General features: G+C 47.9%; 1 protein-coding gene across 1 annotated transcript in view; it reads right to left on the minus strand.

The window, feature by feature from the left end:
* RAP1GAP2 (RAP1 GTPase activating protein 2) overlaps nucleotides 1-12690 on the minus strand; it is a 242789-nt gene extending 230099 nt beyond the window's left edge. Inside the window, exons 1-2 of the mRNA XM_066363456.1 lie at nucleotides 12641-12690; nucleotides 3245-3361 (exon numbers count right to left, since the gene is read on the minus strand). Coding sequence (XP_066219553.1) covers nucleotides 3245-3361; nucleotides 12641-12690 — 167 coding nt within the window. The remainder of the gene's footprint in view (nucleotides 1-3244; nucleotides 3362-12640) is intronic.
* Between the last annotated feature and the right edge of the window lie 3226 nt (nucleotides 12691-15916).

A 15916-nucleotide genomic window follows, 5' to 3' on the forward strand; every position in this document is an offset into this window, starting at 1 on the left:
TGGCCAGGACTGAAGTTAGGTTCACTTATTTATGGTCTATGGACTTATTTCCTCTTTGTAAATTGCCTCCCCCATCTCCCACCTTTGGGCATGGGCCTTGTTCTCTAAGAAGCAGTGTGCAAGGGAGTAGTGGGCACTGCCACTTTCCAGCTGTTATTATTTAACCTCTGCACTTTGGTTTTGTCATCTAAAAAAATGAGGAAAACAATAGCGCCTAGATTATAACATTGTTATGAAGATTAAATCAATTTTTCCTGCAAAGCATTTACAACATGACATATAATAAGCACTCAAAAATTAACTATTAATATTCTATCATGCCCCTGGCCAGTTGGTTAAGTGGATAGAGTGTCAACCTGGCAAATGGACATCTGGGTTCGATTCCTGGTCAGGACACACATGAGAAGTGACCATCTGCTTCTCTTCTGATCCCTCTCCCCCTTCTCCTTCTCTCTCTCCTCCCCTCTCACAGCCAGTGGCTCAACTGGTTGGAGTGTCGGCCCCGGGCACTGAAATGGGCCTCAGGCACTGAGGATAACTCAGTTGATTCGAGCATTGGCCCCAGATGAAGGCTGCCATGTAGATCCCAGTCAGGGCACATGTGGGAGTCTGTCTCTCTATCTCCCCTCCTCTCACTTAAAAAAATTCTATCTCAAAAATTAGTACAGTCATGAAGCTATTGCAGCCTTCTCTTTAAGCGTCCTGGGTTGTTGTAGCCTTCCCAATATGAAAGCTGAAGTTATTTCAAATGGCTCCATCCTGTCTTATGATTGCTTTCCTCACCCACAGACACTGCTCTGCTCCTGTGATTCTGAAGAGCATCCTTGCTCTTTGGCTCAGAAAACAGAGCTCCGGCCCTGGCAGGTTGGCTCAGTGGTAGAGCATCAGCCTGGTGTGCGGAAGTCCCGGGTTCGATTCCTGGCCAGGGCACACAGGAGAGGCGCCCATCTGCTTCTCCACCCTTCCCCTTCTCCTTCCTCTCTGTCTCTCTCTTCTCCTCCCGCAGCTGAGGCTCCATTGGAGCAAAAGATGGCCTGGGCGCTGGGGATGGCTCCTTGGCCTCTGCCCCAGGCACTAGAATGGCTCTGGTCGCGACAGAGCGACACCCCGGATGGGCAGAGCATTGCCCCCTGGTGGGCATGCCGGGTGGATCCCGGTTGGGCGCATGCGGCAGTCTGACTGCCTCCCCGTTTCCAGCTTCAGAAAAATAAAAAAATAAAAATAAATAAAAAGAAAGAAAACAGAGCTCCAAGCCACTTGAATTGGCAGGCGGTCTCACCCTCCTTTTCTTTTCTTTTTTTTACAGAGACAGAGAGAGTCAGAAAGAGGGATAGATAGGGAGAAACAGACAGGAACAGAAAAAGAGATGAGAAGTACCAATCATTAGTTTTTCATTGCTCACTGATTGCATTCTCATATGTGCCTTGATTGTGGGGATACAGCAGACCGAGTAACCCCTTGCTTGAGCCAACGACCTTGGGTCCAAGCTGGTGAGCTTTTGCTCAAACCAGATGAGCCCGCGCTCAAGCTAGCGACCTCGGGGTCTCAAACCTGGGTCCCCCACATCCCAGTCCGACACACCATCCACTGTGCCACCACCTGGTTAAGGCCCTCCTCTTCTTTCTTCACTCTTATCTTGAGCAGGTATAGCTGGCCCACCTCAGTCTTGGGGCTAGCCTCACCAGCCTTCCTACAGGTTCTGAGCCTACATTATGTTTACTTATCATCCACCTGGTGCCGATATAATGAGCTCCTTTTCTGTGCTAAGACCTCAGGATACAAAGAAAAACAACATAGGAAACACCCTTGCCTTCATAGAGCTTACATCTCAGGAGGCCACAGGACAGTGAACAAATAAACAAGATAACGTCAGGTGGTGGTGACAGCTTTGAAGGAGAGGAAAGAAGTTAAGGGAGAAGCTACTTTATGTCAAATGGCATTTGGCAGATAATAGGTTTTGAATGTTGCCTGCAAATAAATCCCACCATGTACCCTTCATGTCCGAGTGTCACCAGGATGCTCCCAGTGCAGCCATACTGGCCTCTTTCCTTTTCCCTGCTAGCATTCACAACTGTACCCTCGGAATTTCATTCCTGCACCCTTCCCAATACTTTTATCTCAAGCTCTAGGGGCTTTTCCATCTTTTCTCTATGTTATTTGAAATCCACCTCTGAAGCTCAGGGCACCCACTCCCTAAACACAGATTTCCCAAGTGGCCTGAGTCACCTTTCCCAGGGTCCCTATCATTTCCATATTATCATCTAATTATTTCTTCCTCTTCAGACAGAACTGGGTCCATAGTACCCATCCACCTCACTGCTTCCTGTACCTTCTAAAATCATCAGTGAGATCAGAGGAAGCAGGTGCATTGTTCTTAGCTAAACAGGATTCCTGGCAGATGTCTGACGACATCACATCTACACTGACCCCTGAGGCCAGTTTGGGGAGCTGCAGTAGAAGTATCATCCCTGTTCTCCTGTTGGCCAGCCCATGGTGTACCCCCCAGATGACGTCACTTCCATTCCTCTGGAGAAGAGACCTCTTCATTCTTGACTTTAAAGGTCCCACTCATTTAGAATATGATGCAAAGAGGTATTGATGGGGAAAGTGGAGAGAAAGGTCCAGGATCAGGTCTAGCAGAAGCCTTGTGGAGGGTTGTAGCAGCAGCAGGGCCACCAGGATATCTCTGTTGAGACCGCTAGCGCTGATCACACCTCTCTACAGTATGAATGAAGAGTGGGCACGAGCCTGGGAGCGGGAATCTGGCCCAGGAAAAGCCCTCATCTCCCAGCCTGTCACCCAGACTTAGGGTCCCAGCTGTATTCTCTAGCATGGGGGAGAAAAAAGGACAAGGAAGGCAGGGCTGCCCCCACCCAAGTCAAAGCAGAGGCTGCCCAGCAAATTTAGCAGCTGTTCTCCCTTTTAGAGAGGAAGCTGATCTTCAGGCTTTGGGAATCTCTGCAGGCATTATTTCCCTTGAGACTCATGAGCTTCCTCATAGAAGGAAGAGAATATATGGCCATACCCATTTTACAGAGGAGAAAGCAGAGGCAGTGAGCTGCCTCAGATCATTTGGTGCATTCTAGGCTAGACAAACTTTTACAGTACCCTGGGAAGCTTCTCCACCACTGAGGGCAAGAGTTCCTTAATATAAGTTTATGGGCTGGTGTGACTGCATAAGTACCACCTGTGGGGGCCTGGACCCTGGCCAGAGAATGAGACTTAGGGCTGTGGGTCACTTTACCTGGAGGGAGATTCAAGGTCAGCACGGCTGAGGATGCGATGCTGCTGTGGGCTGTAGAGCCACTGGAAGGCTGTCAGCGTCCTCTCCTCGATTCGGAAACGCCCTTCCTGCACATACCTGCAGGACAAGAGAGAGTGAGGGGGTAGGGAAGCAGGGCTCTGCAGAGCTCTCTGGGGGAATTGGCCTAGCTTTCTGGAAAAAGATAGATGTGGGATACCTGTCCCCAATATAGTCCCTGTTCATCTGCCAGAAAGCCCTATTTCCAGAAGGCCACAATGAAAAGCCCCTGAGGAGGAGGCAGCTATAGGGAGGTTTCAACTCAGTAGATGGAAAAGCTTTCTGCAAGTTAGTTGTCTGAAGTTGAAAGGAGTCACTTGGCAGGAATGAGTTCTCTGTCGCTGGAGGTATGTAAGCTGAGAGTGGGCAGCAGATTCAAGCATCAGATAAGGGTCCATGCTCCAAGCTCCCTACAGTACTGAGACACTGGACTTCTTGATTTCGCAGCAGGAGAACACCTGCTCTGGAGAGGGGTCATGAGTCAAATGTCGGACTTAGGTCTTTCAGAACCTCAAGTGTCCCAGCTACCTTCCAGACAGACAGTCAGCCTAGAGTAAGAATGGGGGAAGCTGGGCTAGGCACAGTGAACACTAAAGGATCTCTCCCACTCTGGCCACCCCCTTAGTAAAACCATGAATCCATTAATTAGTAATTCAACATTTATTGAGTGCCTATAGTGCTGAACAGAAGAGACTTAATCTCTGCCCTCCTGGAGTTTACAGTTTTGTGAGAGAGAAATCATCAGACAACTACATAAACTAACGTATCATTACACACAGGCCCCTTTATACATTACCAGTGGGAGTGTCAGTGGTACAACCCTTCTGCAGGGCAACCTGACAACGTCTAAGTTCCAATTATACTTCCCTATTGCCCAACGATCCCCTTTTGGAGAATTAATCTAGATTCCAGCATGTGGACAAGGTTGTCTGTGGTGTTGTTTATAGTAACAAAAGACTGAAAACAAGCAAAGCTCTCGCAAGTAGGGGGCTGGTTAAATAAATTATGGTGTGCCCATATAGTAAAACAGTGTGTAGCCATTTTAAAAAATGTTTTCAATGAGGGCATTCTCTGTGTGCTATCATGCAAAGATCTCCAAGATACATTCTTTTTTAAAAATGTATTTATTGATTTGAGAGAGAGAGAGAGAGAGATATGGAGGAAGGAAGGGAGAGAGAAACACCACTTTGTTGTTCCACTTATGTATGCATTCAATAGTTTATTCTTTTTTTTTTTTAAGTGAGAGGAGGGGAGATAGTGAAACAAACTCCTGCATGAGCCCCGACTGGGATCCACCTGGCAACTACTCCACCACACCCATCTGTCGCTGATGCTGGAATCAACCAAGCTATGCTCAGTGCCCTCAGAGCCCAGGCCACACGCTGGAACCAATCAAGCCACCGGTTGCAGGGCGGGGAGAGAAGGGGAGAGGGAGTGGGGCAGAAGCAGATGGTCCCTTCTCCTGTGTGCCCTGACTGGGGATCAAACCCAGGATGTCCAAACACCAGGCCAACACTCTATCTACTGAGCCACCAGCCAGGGCCCAATATATTCTTAAGATTTAAAAACTCAGATACAGCTTGAGCAGGTGATGGTGCAGTGAATAGAGTATCGAACTGGGATGCGAAGGACCCAGGTTCGAAACCCCAAAGGCGCCAGTTTGAGCGCAGGCTCATCTGGTTTGAGCACGAGGTCACTGGCTTGAGTGTGGGATCATAGACATGACCCCATCGTCGCTGGCTTGAACCTACAGGTGGCTGGCTTGAAGCCCAAGGTTGCTGGCTTAAGCAAGGGGTTACTCATTCTGCTGCAGCCCCTCAGTCAAGGCACATACGAGAAAGCAATCAATGAACAACTAAGGTGCCACAAGGAAGAATTGATGCTTCTCATCTCTCTCCTTTCCTGTTTGTCCCTATCTGTCCCTCTCTCTGACTCTGTCTCTGTAAAAAAAAAAAAAAATCAGGTACAGAAAGAGTGATATGTGTAATTTATGTTAAAAAGGAATAAACTAAGCGGTAGAGCGTCGGCCTAGCGTGAGGAGGACCCAGGTTCGATTCCCGGCCAGGGCACATAGGAGAAGCGCCCATTTGCTTCTCCACCCCTCCGCCGCGCCTTCCTCTCTGTCTCTCTCTTCCCCTCCCGCAGCCAAGGCTCCATTGGAGCAAAGATGGCCCGGGCACTGGGGATGGCTCTGTGGCCTCTGCCCCAGGCGCTAGAGTGGCTCTGGTCGCAACATGGTGACGCCCAGGATGGGCAGAGCATCGCCCCTTGGTGGGCAGAGCATCGCCCCTGGTGGGCGTGCCGGGTGGATCCCGGTCGGGCACATGCGGGAGTCTGTCTGACTGTCTCTCCCTGTTTCCAGCTTCAGAAAAATGCAAAAAAAAAAAAAAAAGGAATAAACTATAAATTCCAATAGAAATTTATCTTTATATACAGAAGCTCTGGAGACACAAAAGCTAATAAATACAGTTACCTGGGTAAGAAGTGGAAACTGGGTGAACAGAAGTATAAGAGAGTAATCTTTTTCTCTTTTTTTAGATTTTCTTTATTCACTTTTTAGAGAGAGAAAAAGAGAAGGGGGGGAGCAGGAAGTATCAACTCCCATATGTGCTTGACCAGACACGCCCAGGGTTTCGAACTGGTGACCTCAGTGTTTCAGGTTGATGCTTTAGCCACTGTCCCCTCACAGGTCAGGCAGGAGAGTGACTCTTTAACAATATATCTTTTGCTTGACCAGGCAGTGAAACAGTGAATAGAGCATTGGCCTGGGAAGCTGAGGACCAAGGTTCAAAACCCCAAGGTTTCCAGCTTGAGCGTGGGTTCACCAACTTGAGTGTGGGCTCACCAGCTTGAGTGTGGGCTCACCAGCTGGAGTGTGTGATCACAGACATGACCCCATGGTCGCTGGCTTGAGCCCAAAGGTTACTGACTTGAAGCCCAAGGTCGTTTGGCATGAGCCCAAGTTTGCTGGCTTGAGCAAGGGGCCACAGTGAACACCAGTCCTGCACAGCCCCCCGGACAAGTAAACTCCTGGTGTGTGTGTGGTGGGGAGGAAGTCCTTGCATCCACCAGCTTTCAGGTGTTGAGCTGAATCATTAACCACCTGGACTTCTACATTTTCTTGGTAAGCATATGGACAAATGTTTGTATCTTTATCGCTGCCCTCCCTCCCAATTCCCATGAAGCCCTAACCCCCAATATGACTGTTCATGGAAATTAGGTCTTTGTGGAAGTAACTAAGGCAGAGGTCGGGAACCTTTCTGGCTGAGAGAGCCATGAACGCCACATATTTTAAAATGTAATTCCATGAGAGTCATACAATATGTTTAACACTAAATACAAGTAAGTGTATGCATTTTATGTAAGACCAACACTTTTAAAGTACAATAAGTCTCTGAATTCTTTTTAATAACATTGTTATGTTGTTGCTAACCAATGATGAATAAAGAACTTTTTACCATTAATACAACTTCTGGTGCTGCATGGTTTTGTAGTCTGGTTGATACGTGGTGAGGTTAAGCTTCATGCAGGCGTTGAGACTTCCATCCGTTAAACGTGATCGTAGGTTGGTCTTAACGTTCTTTAGACGTGAGAAAGACTGCTCACATGCATACAAAGAGCCAAACATTGTCAGTACAGCAATACTCACACGCTGCAGTGTGTGGTATGTGACGGGAAGAATGTTCCAAGTTTTGACAATCAGCTGGTCCGCGGGTTGAAGTTTTTTCATTTCTCCCCACTTGTGTTTGCTCGCCAACTCTGCTTGCTGTCGTGCAAGTCTTTCCAAATCTTCATTCAGTGACTTGAACTTATTCACCCACATGTCTGAGGCCTTCAGGTCAACAGCTCGTAGCTCAAAATCTCTGACGGAGACACCGGGGATGTAACTCAGATTGGCGCTGTCCCACTGCACACTTGTGTGGATGGGTGATGAGCTTAAAAAGATGAATGCGCTCACAAAATTCTCCAAATTCACAAAAATTCAAAGTGCTCTTTGAATGACTGCAGGAGATTAGATGTGAAGCCCGCTAGCTGCTGAGATCAAGATGTTGAGCAGGATCACTTGCTGTGCATGCATCTTTAAACTCTCCCAGTTTTTCAAAGTGTAGTAAACGACCTGTTTCAATGTCGGCCATGAAGAGTTCCAGCTTGTTTTCAAATGCAAACATTGCTTGTTGAAGGGATAAGACTGTATTTCCAACGCCTTGCATTTTCACATTGAGCTGTTTCAGATGTTCAGTCATGTCCACGAGATAGTAGAACTTCAGGAGCCACTCAGTGTTAGCTAACTCAGGATGCTCGATGTTTTTCATTTCAAGAAAAGTCCGGATTTTGCTCAGAGAAGCCACGAAAGGGCTGAGCACCTTCTCTCTTGACAACCAACGCACATTGCTGTGCAGAAGCAGACCAGGATAATTATTCCCAACTTCACCAGCAATGTTTTAAATTGGCGATCATTTAAAGCTCGGGCAACAATAAAGTTGACCACCCAAATGACCAGCTACATCACCTCACCAAGCTGCTCACCACACATCTGAGCACAAAGCACCTCCTGATGTAGGATGCAGTGAAAACTTAGGATGGGTCTCTTTTCATGTTCACGAAGAAGCGCCAGGAATCCTCTGTTTTTCCCCACCATGCACAGAGCACCATCAGTACACACCGAAATAAGTTTATCCATCAGTAGATTTTTTTCTTTAGTGAACTCAGTGAAAGACTTGAATAAATTCTCCCCTTTTGTCTCTTTCATAGGCAAAACAGCAAGACTTTCCTCACGTAGTGTGACACCAACAGCGTACCTTGCAATCATACTGAACTGGGATAAATGGCTTACATCTGTTGACTCATCCAAAGATAGAGAAAAGAATGGTGCTGCATTTATGTCTTTTACTTGTGTTGCCTCAATTTGATTTGCCATCATGATGGTACGATCATGAACAGTTCTTGCTAACAGAGGCATGTCTTTTATTCATTTGATTATCTTATCTTTATCTGAAAAGTTATCAAAAAGTTCATTGGCAACATCAAGCATGAATGTTTTGGCATACTCCCCATCTGTGAATGGCTTTCCATTTCTCACAATTGCTAAAGCACCAGCAAAGCTAGCAAATTCCAGTCACCTTGTTGGGTCCAAACATGGAGTCGCTGCTGACTAGCTTGCACTCTGCACAGTAGCTCTTGACATGCTTTTTTCCTGCTGTTCCCCACTGGATATTTCGATGCAAATGTAGTATGGCGTGTGCCGCTTTATATTTGACTGTTTCATCGATGCAGTTTTATCATTGCACATTAGACACACTGCAGAACCTGCTCTCTCCACAAAGGCGAATTCTTCTGTCCATTCCTGCTGAAAAGTACGATACTCCTCATCTTTTTTTCTTTTAGCCATCTTCTTCGTCAAAAGAGTTTTTGCAATTAGCTAGCTGACTACTTGATTAAAAGGAGAAAAATTTACTTCCTGACCTCACAACAACCCATGTACGTTAGGCATTATCCAATAAAAATTTGGTGTTGTCCCCGAGGACAGTTGTGATTGGCTCCAGCCACCCGCAACCATGAACATGAGCAGTAGGAAATGAATGGATTGTAATACATGAGAATGTTTTATATTTTTAACGTTATTATTTTTTTTATTAAAGATCTGTCTGCGAGCCAGATGCAGCCATCAAAAGAGCCACATCTGGCTCGTGAGCCATAGATTCTCGACTCCTGCTCTATCCACTGTGCCACCACCTGGTCAGGGGAAAGAGTGTCCTCTTAAGAGACACCAGAGAACTTGTGTACCCTCTCCTTATCATGTGAGGACACAATGAAAGAGTGGCTGCCTGCAAGCCAAGAAGACGGCTCTCTCCAGAACCCAACCATGCTGGCATCCTGATCTTGGACTTCCAGCCTCCAGAACTGTGAGAGATAAATTTCTTTTTTTATTTTCTTTCTTTTTTTATTATTATTTTTTTTTTTTTTTGTATTTTTCTGAAGCTGGAAACGGGGAGAGACAGTCAGACAGACTCCTGCATGCGCCCGACCGGGATCCACCCGGCACACCCACCAGGGGGCGACGCTCTGCCCACCAGGGCGCAATGCTCTGCCCCTCCGGGGCGTCGTTCTGTTGCGACCAGAGCCACTCTAGCGCCTGGGGCAGAGGCCAAGGAGCCATCCCCAGCGCCTGGGCCATCTTTGCTCCAATGGAGCCTCGCTGCGGGAGGGGAAGAGAGAGACAGAGAGGAAGGAGAGGGGGGGGGGTGGAGAAGCAGATGGGCGCTTCTCCTGTGTGCCCTGGCCGGGAATCAAACCCGGGACTTCCGCACGCCAGGCCAACACTCTACCACTGAGCCAACCGGCCAGGGCCTCCTTTTTTATTATTTTTTTACAGAGACAGAGAGAGAGTCAGAGAGAAGGATAGATAAGGACAGACAGACAGAACGGAGAGCGATGAGAAGCATCAATCATCAGTTTTTCGTTGCGACACCTTAGTTGTTCATTGATTGCTTTCTCATATGTGCCTTGACCGCGGGCCTTCAGCAGACCAAGTAACCCCTTGCTCAAGCCAGCGACCTTGGATCCAAGCTGGTGAGCTTTGCTCAAACCAGATGAGCCCGCGCTCAAGCTGGCGACCTTGGGTTCTTGAGCCTGAGTCCTCCACATCCCAGTCCGACGCTCTATCCACTGCACCACTGCCTGGTCAGGTGATAAATTTCTGTTGCTTAAGCCACCCAGTCTGCAGTATTTTTTTTATTATAAGAGTGTTTTTTATATTTCGGATATTACCTTTTAACCTGTTATGTGGAAATATTGCTCTCTAGCTTCTAGTTTGCCTTTTAACTTTATTGTAGGTTTGAATGAATTGGGGGTTTTTGCCCAATAATTCACCATCCATTACACTCTCTTTCACTAAGAAGTTCTGTGATTTGGATAGAGTTGATTCCAGCCCCAGCTCCATGGGTGGGCACATGACCCAGCCTGGCCAATATGAACAGTCCATCCCCCTTACCACAGTGATCGCTCAGAGATATCTATGTGATCCAAATCATGCCAATGAGATGACATCCTGAGACTTTGACTGGAACCACTGAGAAAGAAGAGCTCTTTTTCCATGCTGGTCACTAACCTGAGGACTGCCTGCAGCGAGAGCCACCTGCCTCCACAAAGGAATAAAAGCAGAACAGAGGAAAGCAGAGGGACAAAGAGAATAGAGTATTATTTGGTGATATTATTTGATCACCTGAGTACAGTTGTGCCTGAAACATAGAGAGTTCCTAGAATTTTACACTCTGTAAGAAAATAAATTCCCTCTGTCTCTTAAGCCATTTTGAGTTGAGTAAACTGACTCAATCTGAAATCTTGGAACCGGGGGCCAAGGTTGACCATGTTAGGAGCATGCTGTGGGATTCAGAGGGTTTCTTGCCCTCAAGAGTCCTCCCTGCCAGGCTCTCTCACCACTCAAGTCACATCTTCAGGACCATCTCAATCTGGGGAGTGTGGTGGGGGGTGAAAGGTGACCCAAAACCTAATTAGAGACCCCAACAATGATTCGTGCATCATCAGGTCCCCTCCAAGATTTAACCCAGCCTGGTAGTGCCAGGGCAGAGAGAGAGAGTCAGAGCAGAAATCCAAACTCTGCCTCTTTAAAACTTCTTGTCTTCTCCTACATTAAGTAAGGGAAGGAATTAAACTAAGCAAACTTAGCTTAGTCTGGGAAGTCCAGGGGTCCTGGAGTGATGTTTCCTTCACAGAGAGAGGACACTAAATAACTGCCAGCTCCCTACCAGATCTTCAAACAGATGAACTTTACTTTATCTGATTTATGCATTTGGGGGTTCATTTGAAGAGTGGTTCCCTGCTAAACAATAATTTTGAATATTTGAACTTTGATTCTTGGAATCTTCCCAGGATGGAGTGAATTATCAGGCTGCAAACCCAGTGACCCCTCCTGCTCTAACATGCTAGGATTTTCTGACAATGTGAACTTGGATGTGTGGCCAGGTAGGGTGGGATTAAGCAAAACATAGGATCGGTTCAGCAAGACCTGGGTTCAAACCCTGACTCTTCCACTTGCTTGCTACATGACTTTGACTAACCACTTTCCTTCTCTGAGCCCTGTCGGGATAACTCGGTTGGTTAGAGCATTGTCCCGAAGTGCAGGGGTTACTGGTTTGATCCTGGTCAGGGCACATACAGGAATAGATCGTGTTTCTCTCTCTCTCTCTCTCTCTCTCTCTCTCTCTCCGTTCCTCCCTTGCTAAAATCAATAAGTAAAAAAAAAAATTTAATTTTTAATGAGAGTGCTAAACCCTTGCTCTGAGTATCATTGTGAAGAGTAACTGAGTCAATGCCTGGGTTCTGATTATTGGTGGAGTCAGTAGGAAATGCTCCGGAAACCCAGGTTGCTATTATTGGTGATAATAGTGTTGTTATTTGTATTCAGACTACAAACTGTACCTGGTGAGATGTGTCTGGTGTGCTACCTCAGAGATGTCCCTTGGCCCTGATGTAGGTGGGATGATGTGGGATGGGGAGGCGTCCCAGCCAGATATTCTCATTTGATTCTTGGAGCCCTCCCAAGTCGTGGTGGGCTGAGCAGGCTGTCTTGCCTTCTAAGCTCCGCCAAGCAGAGGTCAGGTCCCTGGATGAAGTAGCCTTCAACATTCAGACACCCGGGACCTGGGCCCAACCCAGGTGACTGGGTTGGGATGCGTCTGAAATCACTCATCCTGCAGTCCCGTAACCTGACACCGGGAGGTTCTGATTTCCCAGCCTGGCAGGACTGCCGCGGGGGTCAGGACAGCCACCTCCTATAGTGGGACCTCTTCCCCTGCTTCTTAGGCTCCTTTCTCTAAGCCCCCAAAACCCAAAGCGCCCACCTCCCAGAGATCTCTGTTTAGGTGGACAAGGGCATCTCCTTAAACAGGGGCGCTGCGGGCTGTGGCTGTGCCCCGTCCAGGCCCAAGTCCTTGGCCCAACCCCAGCAGCAGAAGGAATGGAGGTAGGGGGGACCCTCACTGCAAAAACAGAAAAGCAAGGTGGGGGGAAAGGAAAGGAGGGTAGCCCTGCCAACGAGCCGGTGGAAGGAGGACCCGGGTTCCTCCTAAGCCTGACGTCAGGGACCGGGTCCGGGTCCGGGTCCGGGTCCAGGTCCCGAGTCCAGGTCCCGGGTCCCAGTGTCTGTATCTCTAGAGAGGCCCAAAGAGCTGGCGCGCGGACGCGGGATGGCTGTGAACAAGCAGCCCAGCGTCTCTCCTTCAACGCGGCCCCAAAGCCTCGGCTTGAAAGAAACTTTGGGCCAGTAGCCCGCTCCTTTCCGCGCCCGCCGCCACCCCGGCATCCCCGGTGCCCACTCACCAGCGCACCAGCTGCCAGCGCTTCTCCCCCGGCGCCCCGCGGCCCGCCATGCCTCCCCCGCCGCCACCCTCTCCCTGCCCACCGCGGGCCGCACAGCGGAGGCGGCTCCGGCTGCGGCAGGCCAGTGCGGAGGGCGCGCTCGCCGTCGCGGGGTGCGGCGCGGGGACCCGCGAGGGGGCGGGGCGGGCGGACGCCAGGCGACGCGGGCCGGGGCGCGGCTGCTGCGGGGGCCGCGCTCATCCCGGTCCCCGCCCCCTCCTCTCCAGTGCGCCGCCCGCCCCACCCCCGGAGCTGGCTGGGCTGGGTCACCCCACTCCTCTGCCGAAGCCGGAGAGACCGCACCCTGTCTCCTCGCTGTCTTCTCTCCCGACCCGCTAGCCCAGCGGCGCAGAAGAGCGGGTGTCTTTGGAGCACTGGGCGAGGAGTTAGGTTCTCCAAGTTCGGCTGTGAGGGAAACCTGACTTGCTGAGTGACGGAAGGTGATCAACTTAATCCATCTGTGCCTTACTGCCTATGACACCGGTTCTACCTACCAAAAAAGTGATGCATAAAAAATTAAACCACTCTTGCCTGACCTGACCAGGCAGTGGCACAGCGGATAGAGTGTCGAACTGGGATGCAGAAGACCCAGGTTCGAGACCCCGAGGTCGCCAGCTTGAGCGCAGGCTCATCTGGTTTGAGCAAAAGCCCACCAGCTTGAACCCAAGGTTGCTGGCTCCAGCAAGGGGCTACTCGGTCTGCTGAAGGCCCGCAGTCAAGGCACATACAAGAAAGCAATCAATGAACAACTAAGGTGTTGCAACGCGCAATGAAAAACTAATGATTGATGCTTCACATCTCTCTCCAATCCTATCTGTCCCTGTCTATCCCTCTCTCTGACTCACTCTCTGTCTCTGTAAAAAAAAAAAAAAAAAAAATTAAACCACTCTAAATGCCTAAAATAAAGACCGATGTGCCCTCACACATTATTAAAATATTTTAAGGTAATAGTCATTAAGACAGAATGGCATTTGCAGGGCACGTTGCCCAAACCTAGGACCAGCTCCTCCCATGCCTTCAACCCACTTCGCCCTGGGAACCCCTTCATTCCTACTGTTTAGCAGAGACCAGCCTGGCTCAGAGCATCATGGGACCATGCATGTGAAGGAGTTGTGTTTTAGAAATGTTTATGAATATAAACATTGGTCTGTACATTGCCCTTCCAGTCTACCTGCTTCCAATATCAAAACAATGCACATCATTTGTAAGAGGGAAACATGCAGAGAGGACAAAACCAGGCCCCAATGTGAAGATCCTGGGAGCTTACCTTCTTGGGGACTGTGAGCCATTCCCAGAAGCACTGGAAAAGTGTGCAAGGGAATCCAGATGCTAAGGACATTTGTCATTATATACTTAGGTGCCCTCCCCAGTGTTTGACAAACATCAAGATTACATGAATCCTGCCAGTTGGCTCAGCGGTAGAGCGTCGGCCCAGCATGTGGATGTCCCCGGTTCGATTCCTGACCAGGGCACACAGGAGAAACATCCATCTGCTTCTCCACCCTTCCTCCTCTTCTTTCTCTCTGTCTCTCTCTTCCCTTCCCGCAGCCAAGGCTCCACTGGAGCAAAGTTGGCTGGGGCTCTGATGACAGCTCCATGGTCTCCACCTCAGGTGCTAGAATGGCTCCAGTTGGAATGGAGCAACACCCCCAGATGACCAGAGCATTGCCCCCTAGTGGGTATGCCGGGTGGATCCCAGTCAGGTGCATGCTGGAATATGTCTCTGTCTCCCCGCTTCTCACTTCAGAAAAAAAAAATTACATGAATCTTAAGAATCCTCACCTGTGCTTTCCACAATGTCCCAACTAAAAAAGTGACAGGAAGCAACAGGGTGGTGGAGAATTTGTCCAACACAAAGGCATTCTGCAAAATAAAACTGAGAAGGAGATACAAACAAGGGAGGTTGTAAGCTTGCCTTTGAGCACTCAATGTAGTGTCTAGCTGGAAGCTAGCAATTGCCTGTGAGCATCCTTTCTTTTTAATTTTATTTGGTTTAGCATCTATTCTTTAAGTCCCCCCAACACAACACAGAGACCAAAAAAACAGAATATAAGGTCTGAAATCATCTCCCAAGAGGTGTGTGTGTGTGTGTGTTTAACATATGTATTTCAAGTTAGTGGGAGAAATGGTGATGGGACAATTAGTTAACCATTTATGGGGGTAAAGCAAGGTCTCCATTTCCCATGACAAAAAAATATTTCAGATGAATTATAAATATAAGTGCACAAATGATACATTAAAAACTAGAAAGATATATGGGTAAGTATTGACATTATATTAAAGTGGGGATAAATTTTTTAAGCTTGACATCAATAGCAGAAGCCATAAAGAAGAGATTAATGTATTTGACTAAAACAAAAAATATTTAACTTTAGTACAGTATACCAAAAAACACAATAAGCAAAATTAAAAGGCAATTGTCAAACTTTTTAAAAATGTATGTCTGTATGTATACATCCATGTTTATGGCAGCATTATTCACAATAGGTGAGGGGTGGAAGCAGTCCAAGTATCCATGGGCAAATGAATGAATAAACAAAAGCTAGTATGTACATACAATGGAGTATGATTGAGCTATAAAAAGGGAGGAAATTCTGACACATGCTACAACATAGTTGAACCTAGAGAACATTAGGCTAAGTGAAATAAGCCATTTACAAAAGGACAACGTATGACTCCACATATATAAAATGCCTAGAGTATGCAGTTTTTTATTTTTTTATGGATTTTAGCAAGAGAAGATGAGGAGAGAGACAGAGAGAGGGGGGGGAAATGTCAATCTGTTCCTGTATGTGCCCTGACTGAGGATCAAACAGGCAACCTTTGCACTTCGGGATGATGCTCCAGCTAATGGAGCCATCTGGCAAGGGCTAGAGTAGGCAAATTTATAGATACAGAAAGTGAAATGATGGTTACCAGCATCTGAAAAAGAAGCAAGGGGTACAGAAAAATGAGGATTTGCTGTTTAATGATCACAAAGTTTGTTTTACAAGATAAAAGGAATTCTGGAAATGGAAAATGTACATGCATTTAATGCCACTGATCTATATATTGATATTTAAAAATAATAAAAATAGACCTAGTGTGCGGAGGACCCAGGTTCGATTCCCGGCCAGGGCACACAGGAGAAGCGCCCATTTGCTTCTCCACCCCTCCGCCGCACTTTCCTCTCTGTCTCTCTCTTCCCCTCCCGCAGCCAAGGCTCCATTGGAGCAAAAAAAGATGGCCCGGGCGCTG

The sequence above is a fragment of the Saccopteryx leptura genome, chromosome 2 (genome assembly GCF_036850995.1).
Source record: "Saccopteryx leptura isolate mSacLep1 chromosome 2, mSacLep1_pri_phased_curated, whole genome shotgun sequence".
NCBI lineage: Eukaryota > Metazoa > Chordata > Mammalia > Chiroptera > Emballonuridae > Saccopteryx > Saccopteryx leptura.